This window comes from Haliotis rubra, unplaced genomic scaffold, assembly GCF_003918875.1.
Source record: "Haliotis rubra isolate DU_JTF1 unplaced genomic scaffold, ASM391887v1 Scf60, whole genome shotgun sequence".
Classification (NCBI taxonomy): Eukaryota; Metazoa; Mollusca; class Gastropoda; order Lepetellida; family Haliotidae; genus Haliotis; species Haliotis rubra.
In genome coordinates this window covers 1,674,045-1,689,337 of record NW_025767302.1, presented here as the reverse complement: position 1 = coordinate 1,689,337, position 15,293 = coordinate 1,674,045, and the positions used below count along the sequence as shown (strand labels likewise).

The following is a 15,293-nucleotide window of genomic DNA, read 5'->3' as shown; positions in this document are numbered from 1 at the left end:
TTGTCATTACAGAGTTCTCTCCCTTTCCGGGTACTCGAGTCCTAGAAATAATACTCGATTCCAGCTGTACCCGACCCGGATTCGAGTACCCGTGTACCCGTTATTAGTTTTAATCTATGGTTAGTGTGTGTATTGATACTGTCATACTTACTTGCATTTGCTTGTTCAGTGTAATCAATGATCAGAGAGTATATGTATTTTAATGTTAACGGCATGAATAATGCACTCCTATCGTTAGTTGCATGCTGTAAGCTACTGTATGACCTCTCGTGAGGGAAGCACGGTATTCAGTAACGTGAATACCGTGGCCATTCTAAAATAAAGTATCATTGATATAACATACTTTCAGCCGACGTTGACAATACTTGTATATCTTTCAAATGTGTTTGTATGTTATCTATTTACCAATGTTCCAGTTTCTTAACTTGAAAGGATGTATCTTTTATTGATACTTGTAATGATGAATGCATTCTATCTATGTGCAATTTATCATCTACTTTTGAATTACATATATGCTGCTGTTTCTGAAAACAGTTTGAACTAATCGTGTATGAATAGGTCGATAGGTGTGGTCTCCTTTACAAACTGTGGCTTGGCAATGTGAAAGGTAATACCTACAGGCTATTGAAAAATATGTACCAAAATGTTAAAGCTTGTGTGTCGATGAGAGATGGTTACACACTGTTTTTTGATTGTTTATCAGGAGTTCGTCAGGGATGCCAGTTGTCTCCCTTTCTCTTTTCCTTCTTTGTCAACGACATTGTTGATTGTCTATCTGCTGATAGTCAGAGGGGTATCAATCTAGACTTAGTTGAGCTGTTCATCCTGTTGTTTGCTGATGATATTGCGCTTTTTGACTTTACAGTTATAGGTCTGCAAAAGAGGCTAGACAAGCTAGTTTCGTATTGTAACAAGTGGAAATTGAAAATAAATCTTGATAAAAGTAAAGTTATTGTATTCAGGAAGGCTGGTCGACTAAGACATTATGAAAAGTTCCATTTGAATGGACAGTTGCTTGAAATTGTTGCATCATATAAATACTTGGGTGTTCACTTCTCTTCCTCTGGATCATGGTATGTTACACAGAAAACTTTGGCTGACCAAGCATGGAAGGTGTTGAATATTTTCAAATCATCGGTTAAGAATTTTTATAATCTACCAATTAATGTTCTGCTCCATATATTTGATGTCAAGGTTTTGCCATTGTTACTATACGGAAGTGAAGTCTGGGGATTGGTCGTCATTCATTAAAGGTAAATCAGTACATTAAGATTGTTAAATATTGGGTTCGCCTCCTGTCTCAAGCTGAGAATGTAATCTTAAATAAGGCATATGAGTATCAGTATTGTCTTGCTGAAAAAGGTATAGATTGTTGGGCTTTTAAGGTGAAATCTCTTTTGTACAGTTATGGTTTTGGCAATGTGTGGGCCAGTCAAAGTGTTGGAAATATCTCTACTTTCATATCATTATTTAAGCAAAGATGTATTGATATAGATAACCAGTTGTGGTCATCTCGTATTATACTTGTTTCAAAATTGGATTTTTATCGCAGGCTCAAAGAAGGTGTAGCTTTTGAGTTCTATATCGATAGTGTTAGTGTAAAACAGTTTCGAATCTTCTTAAGTAGATTTCGTTGCTCAAACCACAATTTGATGATAGAGTACGGTAGACATTTAGGTCTTAAAAGGGAGGATCGCCTGTGCCCGCTTTGTATCATACCTAACATAGAAAATGAATATCACTTTTGCCTGGAATGCCCTTTTTATGGGAAATTAAGAAATGATATCCTCCCTAAATATTATCACATATATCCATCTAAAGTGAAATTAGCCCAGTTGTTTACATCAAAGAATACTTATACTATAAATTGTCTTGCAAAATATCTATTTTTTGCCATGAAAAAACGAAATAAATTTCTTTCAGCCTTCGTACCCACAAATGTATAATTGTGCAGCTCTCATGATGTTGTACGGTGCTCTAATAATTGTATATTCTGTACACCTGATGTATGATGGGCCTGTGGCCCCTTTACTGAATAAAACTCTCTCTCTCTCACACAATCGTGTATGAATGCATCTGCCATTGCAATAAACTTTTGAATTCACAAGGGGTTTTACGTCATCTATGTCTTTATTATTCGTACTTCCTCTTTAAGAGTTACTTAGCCTGTGACGAGCGCGATCTCACTACCAAACATGGTTCTGCTGCTGTTTTCTGGTGTCTAGCCATGATAAAAGAAAATGACAAATTTTAACGAGTGCTTAATATATTTGTTGTTCCATTGTCATTTAATTGTGTGCTTGTGTTGTCAGATTTATATCCTTAACCCAGATAAGCATTTCGATGGAGCGAATCTTTATATATACTTTGTAATCCAAAAGACACTCGAACAAATACACTGATTAGTTCAATGTTGCAAAATCAAACAAAAACTCAAAGGAAGTTAAGGTCAGAGGAAAGCGAATATCAGAAAACTGATAGTTACACAATGATAACCGGGTCCAGCAGTGGGCAATGTTAAGGAGCTCCAGGTGTTGACAGGGTTAATTGATACAGCTACACAATGATAACCGGGTCCAGCAGTGGGCAATGTTAAGGGGTGTCGTCTCACTTAGCCAGATTCAGTCAAAACAGGTCTCTCACATAGCCAGAGCGGGATCTGGCTGACCAGGGTTAGTGTTTTGATAAGGCATGTCCATATAGTCTGTATCAACAAAATGCTCAATTAGTGAGATTCGTGAATTTTGTAGTGAGACATTTGGATGGTATTATTGGAATTTCTTTACATTTTCCATATTACGTGTGCTCAGTTTGTAAGATTAGTTAAATTTATATTAAAGTGAGATACATTGATATGGTATAATTTGAATTTCTTTACATTTTACTGAGACTGTAAATAAAAATATGCTTGGTGCAAAAGATGTAGTGTATTAAGAATACTATTATGAGAAATGGTGGCTGAAAATGTTAACAAACGATGCTTCTTTGGCTGTAATATTACACACACATGGACACCACATATATCGAGTGCAAGTATCCACTTCTGAATACCAGCCTAATCATTGAGTGCTAGTAACCACTTCTAAATCCTAGCCTATTCACAAAGTCAACGATCGGTTCTAAAGTCATGTTTTTTGCTGCTTGTTAAGAACCAGTTCTTAAGTCAAGCCTATTTATGTATGTTATCATCCACTTTTTAACAGTGATAAACGGTAATCGGAAAAAAAAGCATCAGGAAAAGAAAAATCGGAAAAAAAGAATCGATTTTTGCTAGGAAAAAAAGAAACAGGAAAAAAAGAATCAGTTCACAACAGTTAAGACTAGACTTCTTTGAGCACTTACACCAGACCTTGTTCTTTCTTGTACAGTTTCTGGTGTACATGTACCCATTCCAGCAAAGCTTCTTGCCACCCTTGTTGCTCTCTATCACCTCCATAATGTCTTACCTCAAACTGACATGCTTTACCACTATCAAAACTAATGTAACCATTTTTTTCCTACAATCTGATAAACAGTGGCAATACCACTCAACACGTGTTCGACAAGGTAACATTTTAACTGTTACACTTACAAATCCCACTCACATATTTATTGCTGTATGGACCAAGTCTCTAGTGACACTGGGCGATGGGACAGCCTAGTTGACACGAAATTGTGCAGAACTATGGATTGAGAAATAACCAAAGTTTACATTGTCGTATTAGACTGCGATGCAGCAATTTGGACGCTGCATTATCTAATCTTTGAAGGACTGTTGTAATATGTATTAGTTTGGGGAGCGACATTAATATAGGGGAAACACTGTTTGTCAATCCCACTATACACTACTAGTGGTACAAGAATAAATATTGTTAAAACTATACACACACTTGCATACATCTTCAATCGTGTCGCATTGTAGATATACACTATAGCCCTAGAACAAAGGCTCACGCTTCAGTGGCTAATGCTAATTACCTGGCTCGCATCTCTCACCAAGCCATAGTGCAATGCTGTCTTAACAAGACCTTTTTAGGAAGACTCTGGCTAAGTGAGAGTGAACCTGTTAATCATAAGGAGCTCCAGGAGTTAATTGTTACAACTACAGGACTAGGGCGTTATGGAATGCAAAATGAAGGGAAAGAAAAAATATCGGTTGCTAAGAGATTTGATTTCCCAATGCTTATATATTTTTTGGTATTTACGTTAAGTTTACATATTGTTTGCATTAAAGGTCACATGCAACGTAAAACACAACTTTGCAGATTCTGATACCTTTCGGTATGGACTTACCGAAACAAATCGTCAAAAATGCAAATTCAACTTTAAAAGTTGAAAAATAACGCGATGAAAAAAACGCGCGAAATCGGAGTTCAAACGTTTCACTAATTTTCCCCCGACTTTTCTGGGGAAAACGGGTTTCAACAGCTGGGCTGCGCTCATAGCACGTGCGCAGTGAAATAGGTTCGCGCAGCTTTGAAGCAGGTTGAATACTCCGGTGAAGGCTTTGGTTTCGAGCTATTTTTCTAATGTTTTGTTGATATCTCACAGGCGCGAGCTTTTTATATGTTATGACAGTAAATTAACTGTTTATATAATTTCATTTGTCTATTTCACCACACGTTCTTCTTACCGAGTCACTTTCTCAGTTCGATACTTGAAAGCAATGTCATTATTTAGCGTTGACAGAATTTCTAAGTGAGATATAGATATGTCGTTGTCACAGACAAAACTCAATGTCTTGTTTTATTGACACCTGTGTGTGTGTGTCTGTCTGCCTGTCTGCTAATGACAATATTCAATACACAGCTGCTATCACTGACCTGCAATTTGAACTTAACACCAATCAGGCTATACACCATAAACAAAATGCATTGATTTATGGCCCGAGTTCGGTCTCTGTCACATTATGTAATTACACAGACAGGCAGGTGTGATACTTGAACACATGACATGTTATAATGTCTGTTGATTGTAAAATGTTATACACAAAAAATGAGCATGTATTTACAAAACCCAACATCTCTATATATACACACACAATGAGCCGTGAGGGCATCTGCAAATGAACCAGCCGTTACACTTGAGTGCACACCCACCCGCTCTGACTGGGTTCGGTATCCCGGCTGCTTCGTTTCTTGGGAAGTAAACCCAAGTACACAATATTGCACTTTTGATTTGCGATTGTACGCTTATAATTTTGTTTATATGTATTTTCATAACCAGCAATGTATATTATATGTCATGAATAAGTGATAATTGTGTTTTAATTATGTTTGATTTTTTGGTTGCATGTGACCTTTAACATTGTGAGTCCACTCAAAGACACCACGCCTTATTTCAGCGTCGAATAAAAGATTTGACTTGCCCTGACCATTTCGGAAGCACCAGTCGGACGCACATAGAAAATAATCATCAGTAATCAGTAATCATTAGTAATCCACAGTCCTTGTAAACTTTAGCATTTATAACATATATAAGCGTGTACCCAATACCTGACATCGTACGTTTCCAGTGACAAGTCACTCAGAGGTGGGAAATGGGTATGTGCAGTGCTATTCAACTATCGGCACACAAACTGTCCTAGTTTTTGGATCACCAGCGTGTAAGAGTTCAAAGTTCAAAGTTCAAAATCTGGAGACGGTGGACTCTGATTTCAACAGTGGGAGAGGCTATATATACACTTCCGGCAACGTTGTGAGTACAAACTACGAAGAACACCAACGAGTAACAGTATTGGACGGATTGTGTATAAATACTCCGGCCTGTATTCACATACTCTGTCAACAGCATTTGAACGCCTGTCTATCATCCCCAGCTACAAAGTCCAAGGTGAGTGATATGCCTTCGATGTAGTCATTGTATATTCCGCTAGTGGTGTTCTAATCGGGAGGCTTTTGATGGTTTCTAAACAGTTATGTGGATAGCACTGTAGAAGCGCCCTACATGTAAGGGAGACGGAAGTAGTCTACTGAAATATCATGATGTCTGTAGGCGAGAGTGTCCGTAAATGTTGTTTAATGTGCCGCATACTGGTTGTGAAAAGTTGCGTCCCTTTGCTGATTGCAGTTTCCAGTCACATGTCCACATCTCTTGATCCCTCACCTGTCAGCACAATGCCCATGTTGTTAGTTATACTGATACATTTCCAGGGGAATCATCACTTTGGTTTCAACATGAGAATGGGGCGGTGGGGTAGCCTAGAGGTTAAAGCGTTCGCTCATCACGCCGAAGACCCGGGTTCGATTCCCCACATGGGCACAATGTGTGAAGCCTATTTCTGGGGTCCCCCGTCATGACATTGCTTGAATATTGGTAAAGGCGGCGTATAATCCAACTCACCCACTTACTCAACATGAGATAAGATGGCACAACGTGATACATGTTGTCTTTAAAACTCACTGACCTATCCACAGTCTTAATGATACATGTTTGGATAGGTTATGTCAGTAGTATGGAAGCGTATTTGTGCCACAGTCTAGAATGTTTTCATACAGTACCACAATGCTAATCGGCGATACTTACCTTACTGTTTTAATGTCATTTGTTGACGTGCACTTATTGGAATTGCTTTGTTCTCATCGCAAAACGGCTGCAGCATTACCGATGTGAGATTTTAACTCACTCACTCAGTAGCACAAACAACAAAACGGTTGCTAGTCACAAAGTTTGACTGTACTAGGGGCTAAGGGGAGTCACTGACGATTGAGTGAACATTTATGAATTGTTCTATTTATTCTTTTGTATATAGTTCATCTCAACGGGGTAGGGTGTATATTGAAATGAAATATCCATTAATATGTACCATGTTGTATGACACTATAAATTGCTATCCCACCTGGTGATGCGGACGTTATTAGTTTTGCAGCTGTTTAAACTATAATGTGCATTCAGTCCGACATATTCATGTCCACTTATTGCAGTATATACTGTACATACATTATTGTTTCCACCTACAGCATACCTGAAGTCGACATGCAACTGAAAGATAAAGTAGTGTTCATCACCGGCGGTGCACAGGGATTCGGGAGGGGCGTGGCTGAAGCAGTATTGAAGAAAGGGGGAAAGGTAAAGAGGTCTTACGTGCAGTTCATTTTTGCAATACAACGAAAGAAAGCTCCTCAGCATTTTCAAAGATAGCATTATATCTTTTAGTGTTACATGAGTGAGTGAGTGAGTGAGTGAGTACGGTTTGACGACACTTTCAGCAACATTCCAGCAACATCGCGACAGAGGACACCAGAAACTCACACACACACATACATACATTGTGCCTAAATTGAGAATGGAACGTCGAGCGAACGCTTTTATCGGCTTCCCCACCACCCCTTGGTCTGTAAGAAACGTTGTCTGATCATGGTTTTCACAACGGCCTCTGAACTACTGCAATTGTGTGATGTGGTTAATCCAGCCTTCAAGAAAACTTTATCCCATGTCCTGGAACATTCTTTGAAAGAGACCCCCGAAGATTCGGGTTACAATTGGTCTTCAGCAACCCATGCTTGTCGTAAGAGGCGACTAACGGGATCGGGTGGTCAGACTCGCTGACTTGGTTGACACATGTCATCGTATCCCAATTGCGTAGATCGACGCTCATGCTGTTGATCACTGGATTGTCTGGTCCAGACTCGATTAGGTGAGGCCTGTTCTCTTTCTTTGTTGTCTCGAGTAAACAGTTTGATTCTCTGGTTCTATTCTGTGTGTTGAATTTGTACTCCCAAACCCAAGGGCAATAAGGAATATTAGGCAGTCAAAGAGCGACTATGCGACAAAGGGCCAACATGTTTGATATAAATGTTTTGAGGAATTGTTCTCAGATATTCACGTTTGAAAGAATTATCCAGTTGTATGATAAAATCTTGAACTAAGTAGAAATTGCGAGTATAAACAAGCAGCTAATATAACAGTGCATGTATATCAATCGACCTGGGGAAAGGAAAATATCCTGTCTGACATTTTATTTTCATTTCCGGTTAGGTTTGTCTCGCAGATGTCAAGAGGGATCAAGGGGAGGCAACTGCCAAGGAACTTCAAACTTCTAGTGGAGCTGATAATGTCTTCTTTGTGAAATGTGACGTGACGAATGTTGCTGAATTTGAGGGTGAGATACTAACTAGAGAGCTCACCAGGCTTGTGTTATAATAGCTGCAGCTGCTTTAGCAACTGTAACACCTGTATCTGGAGGCTCAGGCGGTCATGATGTTGTTTCATTGGTTGTGGTCAGCCAGACCTTGAGGTATAAATTGACCTTATCGAACCAGACAGTTTATATGGATGGTAATATTTTACTGATTCACTTGGTTACTTGTCATGCGTTTGGGATCATTATCCATGTTTGAGAAGAGACAGGTGCATCTTCATTGATGCTAAATGGTTGGAATAACTTTCAAGTTTAATCCAACGCCACTAAAGTGTAGAATATGTGTTCAATGTGACGTTTATGTGTGGATTAAGCTTAAATTATTGTTCAATCGATACTTAACTTCCTCATAGGGCGTTACGCAACCTGAATGCCAACTACATAACTACGCACATATTAAATATATCGATAGGACGTCAGTGAAGAAAATGACCAAGTCTTGACTATCATCAGAAATAAATAGAAAGGGAAAGGGAAAAATAGTGAAAATTATATGAATGGATCACTGAAAATGAGTTATGACACCAGGTGTTCGCGAAAAGGGAAACCATGTCCTGCTTCCCGTACCCTAATTTGCCTAAAAGTGGTAACATTCTGTATGCCTGATGCCTAAACAAATCAGGCAATCAAGTGATCGCTGAACCATAAGATCTAGTCAGATAATTTGGAAGTACGACTGCTGTGTAGAAGTACTGAGATTGCCATACTTATGAATAAAGAAAAACGTTTGGGAAATAGATTTGTTTCACAACACATTGGGGGTCAGCTTAAATGTTTTGAACCGAACATTTCCTTTGTATTTGACTCAGCACACTTAAAGTTGCTACTTCAGTCCACCAGCAGACACATCTACCCAATTGAATTAAATATAGAAGTGAAATACACAATGCCATTTTAGAAAGTGGTCAAATGTAACATTTTCCACTAGAAGCCGCGGTGTCTGAGCGGTCTAGGCGTCTGACTTTGTGTGCTGGCGATTAGGTGCCTGACTCTGAGGGTGTGGGTTCAAATCCTGGATGAGACTCAACCCCCCAAAAGTACTAGAATCTGTACTTTACTGAGAAAGTGTAATCCCAAATATAACATATGTTAAATATAGAAGGTCCTGGAAATGACTACCCATTTTTGACTATCATCAGTGCAACTGTTAGTAAGGCTAAAGTCTGGAGACCAAGCAGAGAAGGGATTCTTGCAGCATACTCGCACTGAAACCTGATGTCCTACCTCATATCTTGGAGTACTTGCAATAGTTTTTAATATTTTTCAAGCTCCTATTCACTGCTGCTAATGTTAACGAGGCTAGAAACCATATGCATGTATCTGAAACACCTCGAGTACGTGTAGGTGTGCTTGGTGTGTATTGGTGTGTCCTGTGGCCACGAAGGCGAATCTTAAAATGTGACAGTGTTGGCCAGGGTTTTCGCTCCTGTATATTTTTTCTGTGTTAACTTATTGTTTACATTAATAATCTAACATATATGGTTCTTCGCCATGTAGCGTTGACAACTGGCGATTTGTTTGCCTTCATTTCTGATTTGGTAAAGCACGGCGTCGACTCTTATATTTATATATATGGGTTACCTTAATAAATGTTATCGTCTCCGTGGTGTAGTGGTTACAACGTCCGCCCGGAGAGTGGAAGGTCACGGGTTCGATCCCCGACCGCGTCATACCAAAATATGTTAAAATGTGGTACTTGTTGGTCCCTGCCTGGCGCTCGGCATTAATGGGTACAACAAGGACTGGTCGGCTCGGAGTCAGTATAATGTGTCTGAGTGGGGTATTCATGCTTCACTGTGGTATGGTATCTCAGTCAGCTGGAACTATAAAACCAGCTTAAGTCTGGGCTAGTACAAGCAGCCGCACATACACACACGTGCACGTCATCATATGAGCCAAATATTCTTAGGTACGACCTTAAAAGCCATTTCACCTCACCTCACCTTAATAAATATGTACGTATATGTATGACTTTTTTGTCCAGATGCTTTCAAAGCTGCCGTCTCGAAATTTGGCCATGTCGATGTAATGTGCAACAATGCAGGCATCATGGATGAACGGATATGGGAAAAACAGCTGGAAATCAACTTCGTAAGTGTTTGAAATTTTACCACATGTGTATCTACTATATACCATACATCCGTTCATAATCTCACCGAATTGCTACGGTTAATAGTTTCCGTACAGGCACAATGACAATTCCCGAAAATTTACCGGACATAGTAATTGTACATCATGTTACGTTTAGTCTATTTGCTAACTTTAGGGTGTCACCCCTCTCTATGTTTGAACTGTCTTCATTGCTCTCTGTGTGCAGACTGCTGTTGTGCGGGGGACCATGATGGCGCTGAATCACATGAGGAAGGATAAAGGGGGTAGAGGCGGCGTCATCATCAACACTGCGTCAATGGCAGGTATGTCCAGAAATGTTCATTTTACTGGACCCATATAAGGTATTGAGGCTGGTCTGTGTGTGGTGGAACGGTTTGAGTGATGTGTGGCGGGTGAGAAGAAGGAGAATGACTCTTTGTTACTTTGCTTCCTTTACATAGCAGCTGCAGCCGTGAAGATCGGGGTTAGGTTTGCTCTTAGAATCCTATGCTTGCCGAGGATGGATGTTCAGGCCAACTGACTTGCATGGCATCGTATCGCGTATGCTCATGATATCAGTCACTGGAGTGTCTGCGTCAGACTCATATATTTACAGACACCAGTGACTTAGCTGTTATGTTAGCTTTAAGACTTATAGTTAGGTTAAATACTGAACAACAACCGGGTAGTCGTTACAAGGTAACATTACTAGGAGATTATCCAACGCCTTAACTAAAGCAGTTACATGAAGTAACTGACATGAAAAGGAAAAGGAAATCCTTAACAATGATGAACTTTAACTGTTTATATTTCTTTCACTGTTTATTAAGGTTTGATGCCCACGTACTGGTTTCCTGTTTATGGAGCAAGTAAGAGCGCTGTTTATCATTTCACGTCGAGTTGGGCAGTAAGTGAATTTCAAACATTTCTTGCAAATCAACATGCTGTACCTTGATCTAGAGATATTCATCATGTATGTGAAGAGAACAGAACTTGTCGACTATTAGAATGAACAGCCGTTATCTCTTATGGGGCTGATTAAACCAAATGAGTGTGCAAACGCTAGCCGATGTAAATGTACTGCAACTCAATATTCTGCTCAGCAGTTCACATTATTTAACACTCCTACCCAGAGTTCCATGCGGCAAGCCAGCATAGTACCTCTGCCACAGGCCACAAAAATGTGACGATTCGTCACATCTTGCAATGTCCATTCAATATAATGAATAATTTCTTTTACTCTTTTATTTTTGACGAGTCTACACATCTAACTAAACATCTTTGATAGAATGGTTTAGTTTCACTGAGAAAATATCCAAAAACATGTAACACTATTTCGATTTGCGTAGCGATCCTTTGTTTACATAGGTTGTACGGCTCCACGTGCTGTCATCGAAGCTGATGGAGAGCAAACGATGCGGCCAGTTTGATATCTAAATAAGTACTGTCATAGACCTTACTGTCGCAGTTGTGGAAGAATATATATGTAACAATGTAAAACATTATGAAGAGAGCGCCGAAAAGCTTTCGTGAGTCCAGTCTCTCCTTATTATGAATATGCGCGTTTGATTACAAACAAGAGAAAAGTCCGGTCACGTGATATGCAAATTAGCCTGTGGTAGAGATGTTATGTTAAGTCATCGCTGTGCCGGAGTGTGATTATTTAATGCAGTTACTGATCATTTTTATAAATATATGACAAATGTATCCCCACACTGAATAACAAAACTACACCCTGTGTAGCTATGTCAGAAATATTGCTGAGTGTGCAAACGCAATCTGATGTAAATGTATAACGTATACTGTGTAACAGAAATCCTTTTGTCTCGATTATATGGTCAGCAGTTATAATTTGCAATTACTGGTCGTGTCAGTGAATCACTGACAATGTTACCCCAACACTGAATGACTACACCCTGTGTAGCTATGGCTGAAATATTGCTGATGTGACGTGACTCACTAACACTGAGTAATGCCATTGTTTCTTCAGCAAAACCCTGAAATGAAGGCTGCCGAAGTTCGACTGGCCAGTATCTGCCCTGCCGGTGCTAAGACGGCTCTTCTGGACTTAGATGACGACCAGATCATACATCATGGACACTTTAAGCAGGTTATGGAAACTGCCGAGTACTGCACGTAAGCACGTATTTATGTTACTTATAAAACGGCTGAAACAACTTTGAAATAATGTGATGTTGCCTTCTGTAGTGAACTGATGTAATTTCCGACCTCTGATGCTGCATCTTTCGGTTATCAAATAAAACCGGTTCAACAATAACAATATTGATGATGACCAACATGAGGAAAGATCCTTGATATCACCCCAACCATATCATAAGTGAGTGAATGAGTTTAGTTTCACGCCGCACTCAGCAGTATTCCAGCTATATGGCGGCGGTCTGTAAATAATCGAGTCTGGACCAGACAATCCAGTGATCAACATCATGAATATCGATCTACGCATTTGGGATATCATAAGCATGTGTTTATTTCACATGATATTAGTAATTGTACGAGATTTTCGTGAAAAGGTGAGCGTATTGTCACCAACACGTCACAAGCACACGCGAAGGCAAGTAAATGTTCGCTTGAAAATACACATTTATATATGATGCAAAGTATTACTGAATTTTACTGTTATAACTTTGACCCTACAAATATTGAGCAACAATTGTCCGACGCCCTCTTGAACCTCGTTGAATGTCAAAACCAAATGCTGGTTCATTGCTTGACTTGAAGGGAAAGCGGAACTGATCTCGCTTGTCATACAGTCTTGTGGATATTGTTTGGTCGCTCTGAATATATGCATAGTCCAAATAAGAGTGAGTGGGTTTAGTTTTACGCCGCACTCAGCAATTTTCCAGCTATATGGTGGCGGTCTGTAAATAATCAAGTCTGGACCAGACTATCAAGGGATCAACAGAATGAGCATCGATCTACGCAAATGGGATACGATGACATGTGGCAACCCAGTAAGCGAGCCTGACCACCCGATCCCGTTAGTCGCCTCTTACGACAATCATGGGTTACTGAAGATCAATTCTAACCCGGACCTTCACGGGTCAGTCCACATAAGAAACAGATAACGTTAGTTCACTGATATTTGATGTCTCTACCTCTTGTGGGTAAATCAAAGAAGTTGTTATTTAATGTTAAAGATGATACCAAATCATGGACAAAACTGAGACTTAATTTCTTTGACATTATTCCACAATTGTTTTGATTTTGCCAATCCAAGGGGAGATTCTGTCTCCCTTGACACAAGAAAAAAGATCAGCAAGGAAGTGATGTTTACATTTTGCTTATCCCCAAATTTTACATTGATGCCTTCTGTCATTAAGTGAGCCATTTTACAGGCCGTTCTTTCAGTAACTGCAATGACAGCTCCTTTCATTTGTGATAAACTGTCTCGAACAAAGTCCATTTTCCCGTGCATGTCTATTATTCAATGAAATTGACTATACTGTCTTTACTTCACTTCTTGTAGTCCAGACTCGATGATTTACACACCGCCGCAATATAGCTGGAGTGTGGCGTAAAACAAAACTCGCTTACTTCTTGTATGTGTTTTGGCCATACAAGATTGTACGATTATAAACATCCTTAATATCCTCAGACATTGATGATAATTGACACACTGTTCTGTTGGAACTCCTGGGACCGGCTCCACAAAGCGTCATCATATGAGTTACGATCGTGTTGGCGCTCGTGTTGTCGAACTGATCCCTGAACTCGCATTGGCGTGTTAACAACTTTGAGCTTGAATAATGTCAGTGTAACGTGTGCGTGTTCCAGAGTCGAAAATAGGACTTGTTCGTCAAAGCGTTCACTATGATTGTCGTAAGTCATTATGGGAGTTACCATTGTCTTAGCTTTACGATCGTTTTGTGGAAAGGGGCTCTGAACTGATGTACCGTGTTACTGTAACATTGTAATGGTGTTAGTGTAATGTCTGGGTGTTTCAGGGTAGACCAGGTGGTTAGCGCATTCCTGATGGCAATGGAGGACGACACCATCAACGGCACAGCCCTCACAATCAGAGCCAAAGAAGGTGTGGTGAAGATGAAGTTGAGCTTGGTTCCGGTGGAGTAATAGCACGGCACGTCCGATATGAAGTAGTCCCAAAAAGTGTCCTTTCTTTAAACTTAGCGAAATATTGAAAGCTATCACATTTGATATTCAGATACTTAGTCCTTCAGTGAACAGAAACGAAGATGACGCGTCTCTTAAAGTTTCCTTTAATCGTAGCAGTTTGTTAGAATTACATCAATTATGCAGACAAAGCAGTTCGAACCAAAAGAATATATCAGACGATGGGTCCAAATCATCTACCTTATTTGTCAAAAGGCAAACTGCACCCCAGCTATGGGAGATATGAGTGATCGTTGATATTTTGTTAATAAAACATATGACTACATTTTGTTTTGTCTCCACGTTTAGAAATACGTGACATCTGCATGTTTATATTCAGTGTTGTTTTGACATGCCAGTAGATCAAGAGCTTCCACAGCACCAAAAACCGGATAGTAAACCATTGAAATATATGAAAATACAGTAGGAAATACATGCCATGACCGGGTTTACGTACGTTTTCAGATATTTCCTAACTTCGGGCATATATTTCATATGAATCTATACCTTTGAAACATATGCTCATCGTACATTTTCGTATGCACAAGCACCTCGTTCATGTATGCCCTGACCGGATTGTCGGGGATTTCCAAATATGAATTGCAAAACAGATACCCCGGTAAATACATGATCATACAGTTTTTCCAATGCATTCCTTTGAATTTCAGTGGGTGCTGAAATTTCCGATTTCGTTCTAAGTTTACTCGGGTTGGAAACATGTGAATTTACTTAGGTGGGGAAACACAAGTAAATTTTCAAATTTGCAAATGTTTACACACCTTAGATATTTATGTATCATACCGATTTCAGGGTATGTATATGAACGGTTCAAACACCATCATGTTACCTGTATTCAAGCAAGATGATCAAATGTTTCCATCATGTGAATTACTTGGCTCATGTAATTTCACTTTCACACATTTTAGTACGTTTGAAATCAACGTTCACATGA

The 15,293-nt window shown here is 39.5% G+C and overlaps 1 protein-coding gene across 1 annotated transcript; it reads left to right on the top strand.

Moving 5' to 3' along the window:
• The first annotated feature begins 5,596 nt into the window (after positions 1 to 5,596).
• On the top strand, positions 5,597 to 14,627 carry LOC124255421 (15-hydroxyprostaglandin dehydrogenase [NAD(+)]-like). The gene is made up of 8 exons (XM_046689337.1): positions 5,597 to 5,811; positions 6,939 to 7,047; positions 7,957 to 8,080; positions 10,104 to 10,210; positions 10,437 to 10,533; positions 11,041 to 11,117; positions 12,201 to 12,346; positions 14,176 to 14,627. Exons 2-8 carry the CDS (start codon positions 6,955 to 6,957, stop codon positions 14,300 to 14,302), a joined length of 771 nt encoding a protein of 256 aa, XP_046545293.1. The 5' UTR covers positions 5,597 to 5,811; positions 6,939 to 6,954; the 3' UTR covers positions 14,303 to 14,627.
• Positions 14,628 to 15,293: the final 666 nt, after the last annotated feature.